This window comes from Polistes dominula, unplaced genomic scaffold (assembly GCF_049000335.1).
Source record: "Polistes dominula isolate Pdom_NZ unplaced genomic scaffold, Pdom_raw_medaka contig_75, whole genome shotgun sequence".
Lineage (NCBI taxonomy): Eukaryota > Metazoa > Arthropoda > Insecta > Hymenoptera > Vespidae > Polistes > Polistes dominula.
In genome coordinates, this window is record NW_028301003.1 from 3,379,871 (window position 1) to 3,395,635 (window position 15,765).

The following is a 15,765-nucleotide window of genomic DNA, read 5'->3' on the forward strand; positions in this document are numbered from 1 at the left end:
TATATATATATAGAGAGAGAGAGAGAGAGAGAGAGAGAGAGAGATTAATATGTTAAAGATTATTATTTAATCTTGAATCTTGTTCTTTATAAATTCATCTATTTGCTATTGCGATTCCGGTAAAAGTCACGTTTTAATGTTTTACTTGCGAGAGAGAAAGTGATACGATCTTTCTCCTATTTTCATTTGTTTTGTTTTTGTTTTTTTTTATTTTTTGTATCGATATTAAAGTAGAAAATATCTACATTTGAGAGAAAATTGTATTGGAAATAAAAAAGGATTTAAGTGTGTTGTGTAATATTATTATGCGCGTAAATATATTATAATTTGTAACTGGAGTGTACAAAAGTTAATGAACAATAAATTGTTCATTTTTTTACTTGCTTTAACTTTCTTTTTCAAACCAACCTATATTACTTGTTTTTTATATTTTTGATTTACGTAGTTAGATGATTTTACAAAAAGACGATTACGTTAAAGGAACAAATTTCTTTTTCTTTTTTTCAAAATTTTTACCATGATTTATATAACAATATCGATTATAAATATCGATTTATAGTTAGAAGTAAAAGTTTGCTTATTAAATGTCGTTCGTATGCATTCGTCGTTTATTCAACTATAAAAGAATGTGTGTGTGTGTGTTTATATGTTGGTAGGTAACATAAGATTGCGTTTATATATGTATTTACGTATATGTAGATATATATTCTATTGCATATAACGAAAGAAAAGAGACACGAAGAACGGAATGTTTTCACGTTCAGAAAGACGAATGGAATTCATCCATCTGAATATATGCTTCAGAAAAGACTATACTGATTTTTAAATACATTTTACGATATTTCTTTCTTTATTTCTTTTTATCTTATTTATTAAAGAATCACGTCACACTAAAATAACGTAGGGTTTTGAATATAACGTAGTATATATATATATATATATATATACATCACGTATACTACTACTAAAATATAAGAATAGAAACGATCAAAAATATACGTCAGTTGAAATTACAAAAATAACCTATAATACATTTATTTAAAAACTTTCTATTTAACTGTTTATAAATATTATTATTATTAATAAAACAAATGTTAAATATAATTTATCATATAATGATTATTTAATATTAAAAAGTAAAAAAGATTTTCAAATATTTCTATTAAAATACAAATTGTAATTGACGCCATTTTGTTTTCTTCCAATTCATATAATTTCAACGCGTGAAAAAGGAAGAATCACAGTTTTAATATCATTGCTAAATTATGAATGTATATATGTATAAAAGTATGTATACTTGTATATGTATGCATGCCCAACCCACTAATCGCATAAGAGTATGTTTGTTAAGTATACATATATATATATATATATACATACATATTTAGTATCATTATTCACGCTACGTCACGCTATTGCTTTCCTCAATTTTCATGATTAAAAAAATCCTAAGGTTTATTATTATTATTATTTTATAGCTAATACGTATTTATGCACCAATAACACGTTTCTCTAATAATTAATTTAATAAATAAACAATTTTGTTTAAATTATATTTCCCTAGTGTTTATTCTTATGATGATCATATTTGTATTTGGATATTCAATTTCCTTCCTCTCATTTTTGATGTAATTGTCAATCAACGTAAACAAAACTATTTTGTATGTTTTTTTATCTTTTAGTTTAGTTTCATCATTATCGACAAGAAAAAAACTTCGACAAAGTTTTCCAAAGCAGGAACGTTCATTAGTCAGCAGAACAATGAGTTAATTAGACATTCCTCTTCTTGTGTTATACTATGGTTAACATGCCTCATAGATTTGCTAACGTATTTTTAAATGTTCTTATTTATTTATTTTCACGATAGATGTCGCTCCAAGAGAATTCTCACTTGTCATTATCTCTAGCTAATCAAGTACGAACTAATCAGCGTGTAGAATTAATACCTAGAAATTTAAGGTAATTTACAAAATTATCATAGCCAATTACGAAAAAAAATTAACCAATAAAATGCTAGGGAATTGTTACATTTTGTTTTAATTTGGTATCTCTAACGCCATTGGCGCGCAAATTCAAAAAGACGAGAAAGACAACTTATGATTAATAATATTAACATTAATATTGAGTGTAAATAATTAAATATGATTTATAATTATATCTTTTTTTTAATATTTATTTATTTATTTATTTATTTATATATATATTTAAATTATTTTAAATTATCTTTACAAAAATTAATATCATACCATCTATTGCTACTCCATTTCAATAACTTTATCAAACCTTATTGGTTTACTAGAATCTGCTAATCCATATATTTTGCATAAAGCATCAATTAAAGCGACTTCTTTAGCTTCGTTGACAGTCACACCACATCCTTGATATATAAAAAGTAGTTTCAAAAAGAATATTCTTTATATACAATCGATTATTTTCAAACTTACTCACCGATGCCTAAACATTGTTTATCAGAATAAACAGCAACATGATATGAAGCTAAAAGTGTATTAACTCCAGCTTCACCAATAATTCTTGGTTCTGCAAGACCTCTACCTTCTTTTGAAAGAAGGTCGTTTAATTCTTGTAAAGGATTACTTGGAATCCATACACTTGGTAATTCTTTATCCGCCAATATTGTTATTAAAAAATCACGAACAAATATTGCAGCGTGATTGGCATCTACACTTTCGATGAGTGCTGCTACAAGTGCTAGAAATGTATTAGCTAATGTTTCTTTTGAAACAGGATGTTCCTAAAATTACAATTTAATTATTAATAACTTCTAATAAATATGTTTACTAGATTTTACAAATAACGTACCACAGTTAATATTAATTCTTTGGTTCCAATGTGTTTAGAAGCGTTGGCCAAACATTCTTCGCTCATAAGATAATTGTGTATAGCCCTGTATATAATAAAAATATAATCACAACGATAAGAAAAAAACAAATACTTAAAAAATATATTAAGAAATACATTAAACGTACATAACACCATCGTCCGGTAAATTAGGTAAAGTTTCATGCAAATATTTTTGTATGACTTTAGAAACAAACGTTCTTCCATTTTCTATAAGTTCTCTATTATCGGTTAGGTCAAGTTTAGGATCTTGTATTCCTTGTTTCTTTAGACTTTCTTCTTCTTTGATGACATAAGATCTATGAATAAATGCTTGTTCTAACAACGACTTGTCAAATTTTTCATTGAGTCTTGCGTTAAACGAGTAAAGTTCACTACCTCTGTTCCATTCTAAAAAATTACTACGAATGGGTTCTGGTTGAGGACCCAATTTTTTTTGTCTACGTGTAATTTCTATTAGTGTAGGAGCAACAAATCGTTTTATAAATCTTCTACCTAAAATAAAATATAATATAATTCAATTAATTTAGTAAATATAAATACAAATTATAAAATATGAATTTATTAAAAAAAAAAAAAGAATTAAAGAAATTAATTACTGACTTTCAAATTGTAACGGTCTGTAACATCTGTTGATAGCAAAAGTTTTTGTCAATAAACGCACGGCATTCATTTTTATTATTTAATTAATTAAATACTTTATAATTTATTGTAGAATTTAATCTTCATAACCTTAAAAAATCATGTATACTATTATTGTTGCATTCTAGTTACATGCACCTGATTCTGATTGCTCATTGGCTGTTTTTATTTTTACATAGAGGACAGCACCAGTAATATTTGAAAACTCACTCGAATTTGATTGGCTGATATTCGTTTCGTTCTTTATAGAGATTGGTCGAATATTAAATGTTTTATTAAACCGGAAATTATGGATCTCGTGAATTTTAGAATATATAAAAACTCGTTTCCGTTTAGCTGATCTCACGAAGGTTTGCTGCTGTTGCGGTCAGATCCTCACGTTCATTTTAGCGAGTACCACGTTTCGTGTCGCAAGACTTAAAAGTAAGTATTTTTAAATTATTATAGATTATTATAAATTTACACTAATATATTACTACTAGTACATAATTTATAAACGTATATAATTCAAACACTAAATAATATTTAAGGATTAAAATTATTATTTGTAGATATTGTTTGATACTTTTTTTTTGTTCAGTTACATTACGTTGTACACGTGCAACGTGTTAAGTATTTATAAATGAAATAATCAAATTGTTCAGTGATATTAATAGTGCTTTGGCAACAATTAGTTATTTAGTTGATGATACGTTTAAGATTTATTTGTGTTTGATTAAAAATATTGTTTTATAAGTCACACATTGAAATAGTTTAACAATTGTTATGATGATTTAATTAATCACCATCTTTCGACTGAGTATTGTGATGGTAACCTTTTTAACTGAGGATATTAATTCATAATCATAATATTTGTACGCAATATAGGATATATGTTTGTATAAGTAAATGTTTGTTTCAGAATGCGTTACGTGGCCGCTTATCTTTTAGCTGCGCTCGGAGGCAAAACATCTCCCAGCCAAAACGACATTGAAAAGATTCTTTCTTCAGTTGGTATTGAAGCTGACAATGAAAAATTGAAAAAAGTTATCAGCGAACTCAATGGGAAATCCATTGATGAAGTTATAGCACAAGGTATGACCACCGATACTTTTTAATCAACTTAAATCATCATCTAATATGATTAACCAATGAAGTATTCTTATATCTTTACACAATCAATTATTTTTACAGGTCGTGAAAAATTATCCGCGTTACCAGCCGGTGGTGCTGCTCCTGCAGCCGCAGCTGCACCTGGAGCTGCTGCTGCTGCCCCAGCTGAAGAAAAGAAAGGTATAATTCCAAAACTTTATGATTAACAATTAATTTATATTAACACTTATACTAATATCTTTATATTTGTTTTTATTCTAACAGAGGAGAAGAAACCAGCTAAGGAAGAATCTGAATCGGAAGACGATGACATGGGTTTTGGTCTTTTCGATTAAAAATAAGAACAGGAATAAGAAAAACAAATTCTCAGCAGCTGATTAATGAAATTGTACAAATTATTTGTATTCTGACTATTTAGGTATACTGCTGTTGAATAAATCCTGTTTTTAATTTGCTAAACTTAAATATTTATTCAAATTGATCCAAGATTTTTGCATCTGATATTAATTTAGTTTGTTTATACCCTAATATTGATATTAAACTTTAAAAAAAGTTTGAGAGTTGATAATAACTTTAAATACAAAGCTTGTAAGTGAATCAATGAAATATACAAAAGGATATTTATCTATATGCACATTTCTAGTGAATTTTTAGTAATATAATAAAAAGTGAGGTTAACTTTAGTCATAGTTAATATCACTGTTTGATAAGAGGAGCAGCACATGCACATATGGCGCTATCTTCTCGTAACGAATAACAAAGATGGTGGAAATGAAAGGAATGAGAAAGATAAAGAGATAGAGAATATTCGAAAAGGAAAAAAGACAGGGATAGAGATAGAGTGAGGGTAACGGTCTGAAGTAAAGGAAGGAAGGGGGTGGTGGCGTTCGAAGCACGGACAGAGAACAGAATTCCGATGGGCTTGTATTCTTGCGCTAGTACGCTAGTACGATAGAACATTTAAATTCGATAATAATCATCATAATAATATCGCATCGAGTAAAGGTATCGTTTCGCGAATTAGATCGTAGTAAAGGAAAAAAAAGTTCAATCTCGTTGTAAGAAGAAATATAGGGAATTATTTGAAAAAATTGTCAGTTATAAAAAAAATCGATTAAACACGAAATATATATATATATATATATATATAAAATATAAAATTAACATTCGCGAGAAGGAGGAGGAGATTTTCTAGGAAGTTATACTTCCGCTTTTGGGGAACTATTTCTGGTTTTGTAAAGGGGGGCGGCTCGCTTTAGTCAGCGGCCATGATGGGTGTCAGCGGCGAGTAGTGACGGCATTCGCTTTGCGTCAGTTGGTTTTCTGCGCTCTTTATGGTTGATCGAGGAATAATATTTTTTCGTCTTTCGAGAATTTAATTGAAAAAAGAAAAAGAAAAAGAAAAAAGTATAAAAAAGAAAAAAAGAGTTAAAAAGAAAGCGGAAAAATTATATATATATATCTCTCTCTGTCTCACTTTAATCTCGTATAATACGTTTTCAATCAAACCCGGTGGAAAAACAACGACCATTGTAAATAGACGTTTAATTATCATTATCATTATCATTATTATTATTATTATTATTATTATAATTCGATCGGCCATTGTTTGATTGTCACGACAAATTTTAATATTAAGGGGGATAAAAAAGAAAGTTAAAGGGAAGAATAAAGAAAAAGAGTAATACATACATACACATACACACACACACACACACGGAAGAATATAGTAAGAGAAAAGAGTGGATATATATATATAAATATATATATATATATATATATATTAAATTGATTATTCTCGCGGGGGGAAATAAATTCGTCGGATAAAAGTAAATCTCGTCAAAATGACGCAGCTACTACCCATAAGGTTTCAGGAACATCTTCAGGTAAGTGACCTGTTTCTTCTTTTTTCTATCTATCTCTTTATCTCTTTCTCTATCTCTTTCATTTCTTTCAATTTTCGTTACAACGTATGATTCACGTATATATCATCATCAACGAATACGTTGAGATCCATTGATTATTCTTTTACCTCGTTTTATTTCCCTTTCCCCCCTCACTCTCCTCTTTTTATTATAATTTGCATGAAAAAAAAAGAAAAAGAAATAAAAAACCATATTCATTGTATTTTTTGTCATTGACACGATTTTGATCATTGAAAACGGAAGTATTAGAAAATGACGTTACTTTGACAGGTATATCATTAGAGATACTCGTTTGATCTTTCTTATTACATATATATACATATATATTATATATATAACATATATTCTTAATTTAACGACGCATAAAATGATTTATCTTATTTTTACAATATTTTATTTGACTACTTTTGTTCTGTCGTTGACGATTTGATATTGAAAGAAAAAGATGGGGGATTTTTTTTGGGGGAAAAAGAAATTTGTTCTCTTTTTTATCTCATTTTTTTTTTTGTTAGTTGAAATAAGGTTATCTCTTGCTTGAGACCCAATCGAAGTTCGAAAGAATAGATCGATTATATTGCTAATAGTAGTAGTACGCCGATGTAAAAGAGGCAAGGGCCACGTCTACTACTCGACACATACGACGCCCCCTTCCTCTTTCCGTTTTCAATCTTTCAAACTATGAACCTTTTTTTTTTAAATATTATTTCATCCTTTATCTACCTGCCTACCTTTCCTCTTTCTTTTTTTTTATACATTTTTTTTGTACTATTTTTGATTAATTAATATTTCATCATCACTTGCACCAAATTTAAATTCACTATGTGGGTCATCATTAAATTCAATTATATTACAATTCTTAACATTACAATGAACATAATTTTTATTGTTTGAAACAATGTTGCAAAAGAGTTTCAATTGTATGAAATAATGATTAGTATAAGATATCGTTATCTAGTCTTTTACTGTTGTTGAAATCAATGCAAACAAATTTGATGTTAAAACAATGTTAATGGTAATTATCGAGTATTGTTTTTTGTAGCTGACAGCTGTTGGAATCAATGCGAGCAATGCCAGCTTTAATACACTTACTATGGAATCGGATAAATTTATATGCGTTAGAGAAAAAGTTGGTGATACTTCCCAGGTAGTTATTATCGATATGAATGATTCTACAAATCCAACTAGAAGACCTATCTCTGCCGATTCCGTAATCATGAATCCTGCGAGTAAAGTTATCGCACTCAAAGGTAACACAATATTGATTTAATTAAATGTAATATTGTTTTCTTTGTATTAAAACATTAGTATTATCAATGAATTATATTTATGTGCATATTCATTGACGATAAGTAATGTTTTAAAACAAACAACTATATCGTAATAGATTATTTAATTAATAAATATGAATTTTCAATTGTAATTAGCTGTAAAAACATTTCAAATATTTAATATTGAAATGAAATCAAAGATGAAGGCTCATACTATGACAGAAGACGTAGTATTTTGGAAGTGGATATCTATAAACACTATAGCACTAGTTACCGAAAGTGCAGTTTATCATTGGTCAATGGAAGGAGATTCTACACCCATGAAGATGTTTGATCGTCATTCGTCTTTAAATGGATGTCAAATAATTAATTACAGAACAGATCCAAAACAAACTTGGTTATTATTAATTGGTATTTCTGCACAACATAACAGAGTAGTTGGCGCTATGCAATTATATTCCGTAGATAGGAAATGTTCTCAACCTATCGAAGGACACGCTGCTGCATTTGCGCAATTTAAAATGGAAGGAAATCCTGAACCTAGTAACTTATTTTGTTTTGCCGTTAGAACGGTACAAGGTGCAAAACTACATATTATAGAAGTAGGACAACCACCGGCTGGAAATCAACCGTTTCCCAAAAAAGCAGTTGATGTATTTTTCCCACCCGAAGCTGGAAACGATTTTCCTGTCGCTATGCAAGTTAGCTCCAAATACGATGTTATTTATTTAATTACCAAATATGGTTATATACATATGTACGATATCGAATCAGCGATCTGTATATTTATGAATCGAATCTCGGGAGAGACCATTTTTGTTACGGCACCACATGAAGCATCTGGTGGTATCATTGGTGTTAATCGTAAAGGTCAAGTTTTATCCGTATCCGTGGACGAAGAGAATATCATTCCTTATATCAATGGCGTATTACAAAATCCTGAATTGGCTTTGAGAATGGCTGTCAGGAATAATTTGTCAGGTGCGGAAGATTTATTTGTACGAAAATTTAATATGCTATTTCAAAATGGACAATACGCGGAAGCTGCAAAAGTTGCTGCTAACGCACCTAAAGGAATATTAAGAACTCCTGCAACTATTCAACGTTTCCAACAGGTAAAATTTAATCTTTTAATTCTCCTCTATCGTTTTATTTATTTTTAATAATAATAATTTGTGTGTTCTTTTTTCTTATTTTCTAGGTTCCTGCTACGCAAGGACAAACTTCACCGTTGCTTCAATATTTTGGAATTCTATTGGATCAAGGACAATTGAATAAATACGAATCATTAGAATTATGTAGACCAGTACTAGTACAAGGTCGCAAACAACTTCTTGAAAAATGGTTGAAAGAAGATAAATTAGAATGCAGCGAAGAATTGGGTGATCTGGTTAAACAAGCTGATCCTACTCTTGCTTTAAGTGTTTACTTAAGGGCTAACGTACCCAATAAAGTTATACAATGCTTTGCTGAAACTGGCCAATTTCAAAAGATTGTTCTATATGCTAAAAAGGTTTCTTATACTCCAGATTATATATTTCTTTTAAGAAATTTAATGAGAATTAATCCAGATCAAGGTGTAGCATTTGCGCAAATGTTGGTTCAAGACGCAGAGCCATTAGCTGATATTAATCAAGTAAGTTTGTTTTTTCTTGTTTAACAATTTTAACGTTTAACATGATTTCATTTTTTTGTTTCTTATACTAACTCTAAAAATGATTATTCATTTATTTGAATATAAATTTTGTGTTGTAGATTGTAGATATATTTATGGAGCAAAATATGGTACAGCAATGTACAGCATTTTTATTAGATGCACTTAAAAATAATCGACCAAGCGAAGGAGCTTTACAAACACGCCTCCTGGAAATGAATCTAATGTCTGCTCCGCAAGTAGCCGATGCTATTTTAGGAAATCAAATGTTTACTCACTACGATAGAGCGCATGTTGCACAATTATGCGAGAAAGCTGGTTTATTACAACGTGCTTTAGAACATTATACCGATTTGTACGACATTAAAAGAGCGGTCGTTCATACGCATCTGTTATCACCCGATTGGCTTGTAGGATTTTTTGGTACATTGTCCGTAGAAGATTCTCTTGAATGCTTAAAAGCTATGTTAACTGCAAACATAAGACAAAACTTACAAATTTGTATTCAAATTGCAACGAAATATCACGAACAATTAACAACTAAAGCACTGATAGGTACGTAACATTTATTCAAATAATTAAAAAATAAATTAATTTGTTTGACCAGGCCTTAGATTTCATTTGGAGAATCAATTATTTAATTAATATTATACATTTTACAGATTTATTCGAAAGTTTCAAATCGTACGAGGGATTGTTTTATTTCTTGGGATCTATAGTGAATTTCAGTCAAGATCAAGAAGTACATTTCAAATATATACAAGCGGCATGCAAGACAAATCAAATAAAAGAAGTTGAACGTATATGCAGGGAAAGTAATTGTTATAGTCCCGAACGTGTTAAAAATTTTTTGAAAGAGGCCAAATTACCGGATCAATTACCTTTGATCATCGTTTGCGATCGATTTGATTTTGTTCATGACCTAGTCTTATACCTTTATCGAAACAATTTACAAAAATACATAGAAATATATGTTCAAAAAGTAAGTTATATTGTTTTATAATAATTAAAATTTTTCTTTTCAATTTTATATGATACTTTGATATTAAATTTGAATCTTTCATTAATTTTAGGTGAATCCATCACGTTTACCTGTTGTAGTAGGTGGTTTGTTAGACGTTGATTGTTCAGAAGATATAATTAAAAATTTAATTCTTGTCGTACGTGGACAATTTTCTACAGACGAGTTGGTAGAAGAAGTTGAGAAACGAAACAGATTGAAATTATTATTACCATGGTTGGAATCACGCGTTCACGAAGGATGCGTAGAACCTGCAACTCATAATGCACTGGCTAAAATATATATCGATAGTAATAATAATCCTGAAAGATTCCTCAAGTAAGTATTATACAATACTTCTTCTTAACGATTATATTTTTTTATTGAGGTTAAGTTGGTAGCCTTACCTTCAAAAATAAATATATATAAATTCAATTTATATTTTTTCTTTGTAGAGAAAATCAGTTTTACGATAGCAGAGTAGTGGGTAAATATTGTGAGAAACGTGATCCACATTTAGCATGTATCGCTTATGAACGTGGACAATGTGATAGAGAATTAATAAGCGTATGCAACGAGAACAGTCTTTTCAAAAGTGAAGCAAGATATTTGGTTAGACGTAGAGATCCCGATCTTTGGGCTGAAGTTCTTTTAGAGGGTAATCCTTACAAGAGACCATTGATCGATCAGGTTTGTAAAATTAATACAAATTAAACTGTAGAAATATTTTCTTAAAACCCTTTCACTTCAAGCGCCGTATATATCCGGCATCCGTGACAACACTTCGGCAAACTGGACTGCCAAAGTGAAAGGGTTAATTATATTATTATTAATTTATTATTATTATTATTGTTATAGATCGTTCAAACAGCATTATCGGAGACGCAAGATCCAGAAGATATATCGGTCACAGTAAAAGCATTCATGACAGCCGATTTGCCAAACGAATTAATAGAACTTCTCGAAAAGATAGTACTTGATAGCAGTGTATTCAGTGATCATCGTAATTTACAAAATCTATTGATTTTGACAGCAATAAAGGCTGATCGTACACGTGTTATGGAATACATCAATCGTTTGGATAATTATGACGCACCAGATATAGCTAATATTGCTATTAATAATGAACTTTATGAAGAAGCTTTTGCTATCTTTAAAAAATTCGATGTTAATACATCAGCTATACAAGTTCTTATTGAACAAGTTAACAATCTTGATAGAGCATATGAATTTGCTGAGAGGTAAATTAAAATTATATACAAAGTAATTTATAATATTCATTTCTTTTAAACACACGTTTAATTAATGTTATCTTTGTTCTTAAAGATGTAACGAACCTGCAGTTTGGTCACAGTTAGCCAAAGCACAATTACAACAGGGTTTGGTTAAAGAAGCTATCGATAGTTTCATCAAAGCTGATGATCCATCAGCTTACGTCGACGTTGTAGAAACTGCTCATCGTACTTCACATTGGGAAGATTTGGTTCGCTATTTACAAATGGCACGTAAAAAAGCACGCGAATCATTCATCGAAAGTGAATTAATTTATGCTTATGCACGTACAAACAGACTTGCCGATTTGGAAGAATTTATTTCTGGGCCTAATCATGCCGATATACAAAAGGTATCAAAGAAACATGTATATATATATTATTGATTACATTATTTTTTGTTCATTGATTAATTAATATTTAATTTACAGATTGGCGATAGATGTTTCGAAGACAAAATGTATGAAGCGGCTAAACTTTTGTATAACAATGTATCAAACTTTGCTCGATTAGCTATAACATTAGTTCATTTGAAAGAATTTCAAGGTGCCGTTGATAGCGCACGCAAAGCAAACTCAACTCGTACATGGAAAGAAGTTTGTTTCGCATGTGTCGACAGCGGTGAATTTAGATTAGCACAAATGTGTGGATTACATATTGTTGTGCATGCCGATGAGTTGGAAGATTTAATCAATTATTATCAAGACAGAGGACATTTTGAAGAATTGATTAATCTTTTGGAAGCTGCCTTAGGATTGGAAAGAGCACACATGGGAATGTTTACAGAATTAGCCATATTGTATAGTAAATACAAACCTCAAAGAATGAGAGAACATCTTGAACTATTTTGGTCTCGTGTTAATATACCAAAGGTATAATAATAATAATTAGTTTTATTTATAATTAAAAAAAGGATGATAGAAAGGATAATAAAATGTGTTTTTTGTTTTCTAATAATTGAAGGTTCTACGTGCAGCCGAACAAGCACATTTATGGGCAGAGCTTGTATTTTTATATGACAAATATGAAGAATACGATAACGCAGTGTTAGCAATGATGCAACATCCTACGGAAGCTTGGCGCGAAGGACATTTCAAAGATGTAATTACTAAAGTGGCAAATGTTGAACTGTATTATAAAGCTATACAATTTTATGTTGAGTATAAACCACTGTTGCTAAATGATATACTGCTTGTACTCGCACCACGTATGGATCACACAAGAGCAGTCGCATATTTCACTAGGACCGGACATTTGCAATTAGTAAAACCATATTTGAGATCTGTTCAAGCACTTAATAACAAAGCTATTAACGAGGCTTTAAATGGCTTGCTCATAGACGAAGAGGATTATCAAGGTCTGAGAACGTCGATAGATGCGTTTGATAATTTTGATAATATTGCGTTGGCACAACAATTGGAAAAGCATGAATTAATCGAATTCAGAAGAATTGCCGCGTATTTATACAAAGGAAATAACCGATGGAAACAATCTGTAGAGCTTTGTAAAAAAGATAGATTATTCAGGCAAGTATTAACATTTGCTATCAACGCGTGCTACTATTGGCTTGGCAAATAAATGATTGGATTGCCAATGACTTAATTGCCAATCCCATAAAATAAATTCAAATCTTCACATTGCAATGCATTTTTTTCTTATTCACTTGCAACTAATTGATGATAAATAATTTGTATTTTTCTTCTTTACAATATGGATAATCATATTTTGTTTTTGTTTTTGTATTATAACAGGGATGCTATGGAGTATGCTGCAGAATCTCGAGATGCTGAAGTTGCTGAAGCACTATTAGAATGGTTTTTGGAAAGAGGCTCGAAAGATTGTTTCGCAGCATGTTTATTCCATTGTTACGATTTACTTCATCCAGATGTTATCTTAGAATTAGCGTGGAGACATCGTATATTATCTTTTGCGATGCCATATCTTATTCAAGTAGCACGTGAATATATTACTAAGGTAAAGGTAATTTGTAATCATTATTATGATACATATATGAGCCGTTTATTTTGAAAATGGTCTAACACTAAAATAAACGTACAGGTTATTAACGAGTTATACTGCTAAGGATGTTAAATTTATAGTTTCTATTAAAATAGTGCCAATTGTTAAATGAATAATATACGTTTTCTAACCACGAATGGAGTTAGGCCAATTTCAAAATGAACAATCTGATTTGTTATAAAATTTCAAAGGGACCCAACTCCATTTAATATAATTTAAGATGCTTCAAATTACAAAAAAAAAAAAAAAAGACAATACTCAATTTACTTGACATATCTTTAAAATACTTCAGAAACATAAATTATGCGATTCAAAACACTTTTTAATACATACATAACGTACATAATTACAAACATACCTACAAAACAATTTGACAAATGAGGTTAGGCCACTTTCAAAATAAACGGCTCATGTATACATATATACATATATATATATATACATACATATATATATATATACATTTATATTTTCCAAATATCTAATTGTTTAATAAATATGTCTATGTATAGGTTGATAAGTTGGAAGAGGCAGAAAGTCGTCGTATTGAAGAAACTGATCATCAGGAACATAAACCAATGATCATGCGTAAGTATATTAATAAGTTTCCTAAACAATTTATTCTTGTTGATTATAAACAAACATCTTTATAAATATTTGAATAAATCATTGATAATTTGAATAAATTTCTAGCGGAACCCCAACTGATGTTAACTGCTGGACCTGGTATGATGGCACCTGGTTATGCACCTCAAAATGTATACGCTACACCACCACAAAGTGTATACGCACCTGCTGCTGCCGCTTATCAAGGGTATGGTATGTGAGATATACTATGCAATGTATCAAACAAAGCAGATCAACAAAGTCTACTTTTCTATAAAATTTAGGTAAAACAAGATTATTTTATTAGATTGTAGTCATAATTAATTGCTGAAAAAAAAACAAACAAACAGACATACAAACATATAACAAACATATATATTAAAAACAAAAACAAAAAAATGCAGAAAAGATGAAAAAGAAAAAAAAGTGTTGTAGAAGAACATGAAGAAGAAGAAGAGAAAATGAAGAAGAGGGAAGGAAGAATAAAAAAAAAGAAAAAAAATACTGTTGTATTGAAATCCTCATTGTAACACAATGAAAATAATAAGCGTGGTGAAGTAAACAACGCGCTTAAATAATTATTTTCAATCGTTCTACTACTACTGTTTATATTAAATATTGTAAAACACATTTTCATTAAAAATTGTTATATGTATTACAATTTAACCGGATTTATTAAAATGAAACAAACAGTTTGATTATTTTTTAAATATAAGAAAAGAAATGAAATAAAAAGAAAAGGAGCACCCACATATTATTATAGCAAACTAAAAAAAAAAAAAAAGAAACTGAAGTATTAATTGAATAGCAATATTTTAATGAAAAGAAAAGAAAAACAAAAAATATTACAATGGACAAAAATATATATTATGTACGATATGATAGAAATATTTTGTCAAATATCATCATATCGTTCCCGTTCTCTATTATATTATAGTTCATTATTATCAATAATATTATTATTGTTTCATGTTAATTAATAAATTAATATACGCAACAACGTGGTATAACCTAAAAAAAAACATAGCGTTGTATACTATGTTGAAGAATAAAAAAAGAAAAAAAAAAGAAAGGAAATTTTGATGGATGTATTGGAAACGTTGTACAATTTAGTTTACACAATTAATGAATTAATTATGTTTATATATATATATATGGCCTCTTCTTCTTTATATTACGTTGTGTACTATAAATTTGTATTTATTGAATTTTCTTTTTATCGCACTTAATACAAAGTGTGGTGCTTTCTTTGAAAATTATACATTAATTATGCAAAAAGCGTATATAATTGAATCACATTATATTTTTTTCCTTTTTATTATTATTATTATTATTATTTTTTAAAACCAATTTTATACTCTTGTTAAGTTAACGATTCCAAGAATGGTCAATTGTTGATGTGTCGTATATTGTTCCCAGTTTATTATTA

The 15,765-nt window shown here is 29.3% G+C and overlaps 3 protein-coding genes and 1 non-coding gene across 5 annotated transcripts; 3 read left to right on the forward strand and 1 right to left on the reverse strand.

The window, feature by feature from the left end:
- Positions 1-2,159: 2,159 nt before the first annotated feature.
- Positions 2,160-3,644, reverse strand: mRpL44 (mitochondrial ribosomal protein L44). Its single transcript, XM_015327180.2, has 5 exons — positions 3,463-3,644; positions 2,988-3,354; positions 2,821-2,905; positions 2,449-2,752; positions 2,160-2,377 (listed from the first exon to the last, which is right to left on the reverse strand). The coding sequence occupies exons 1-5, from the start codon at positions 3,530-3,532 to the stop codon at positions 2,256-2,258; spliced, it is 948 nt and encodes a 315-aa protein (XP_015182666.1). The 5' UTR covers positions 3,533-3,644; the 3' UTR covers positions 2,160-2,255.
- Positions 3,645-3,772: 128 nt separating this feature from the next.
- On the forward strand, positions 3,773-5,058 carry RpLP2 (ribosomal protein LP2). The gene is made up of 4 exons (XM_015327064.2): positions 3,773-3,924; positions 4,403-4,575; positions 4,675-4,773; positions 4,858-5,058. Exons 2-4 carry the CDS (start codon positions 4,404-4,406, stop codon positions 4,926-4,928), a joined length of 342 nt encoding a protein of 113 aa, XP_015182550.1. The 5' UTR covers positions 3,773-3,924; position 4,403; the 3' UTR covers positions 4,929-5,058.
- On the forward strand, positions 4,262-4,336 carry LOC149032161 (small nucleolar RNA Me28S-Am982). The gene has a single exon (XR_016177065.1). It is a non-coding gene; the product is annotated as a small nucleolar RNA Me28S-Am982 (small nucleolar RNA).
- Positions 5,059-5,486: 428 nt separating the features above from the next.
- Chc (clathrin heavy chain) lies at positions 5,487-14,683 on the forward strand. 2 transcript variants are annotated; one of them, XM_015327135.2, is made up of 15 exons: positions 5,487-6,479; positions 7,558-7,765; positions 7,943-8,901; positions 8,988-9,422; positions 9,542-9,995; positions 10,103-10,422; positions 10,514-10,779; positions 10,896-11,130; positions 11,299-11,681; positions 11,767-12,064; positions 12,143-12,583; positions 12,675-13,237; positions 13,463-13,691; positions 14,243-14,318; positions 14,424-14,683. In XM_015327135.2, exons 1-15 carry the CDS (start codon positions 6,438-6,440, stop codon positions 14,555-14,557), a joined length of 5,043 nt encoding a protein of 1,680 aa, XP_015182621.1. In that variant the 5' UTR covers positions 5,487-6,437; the 3' UTR covers positions 14,558-14,683. The 2 variants fall into 2 exon arrangements, with proteins under 2 accessions (XP_015182621.1, XP_015182622.1); XM_015327136.2 differs by having other exon boundaries at positions 5,489-6,479; positions 13,463-13,685.
- The last annotated feature ends 1,082 nt before the right edge of the window (positions 14,684-15,765 follow it).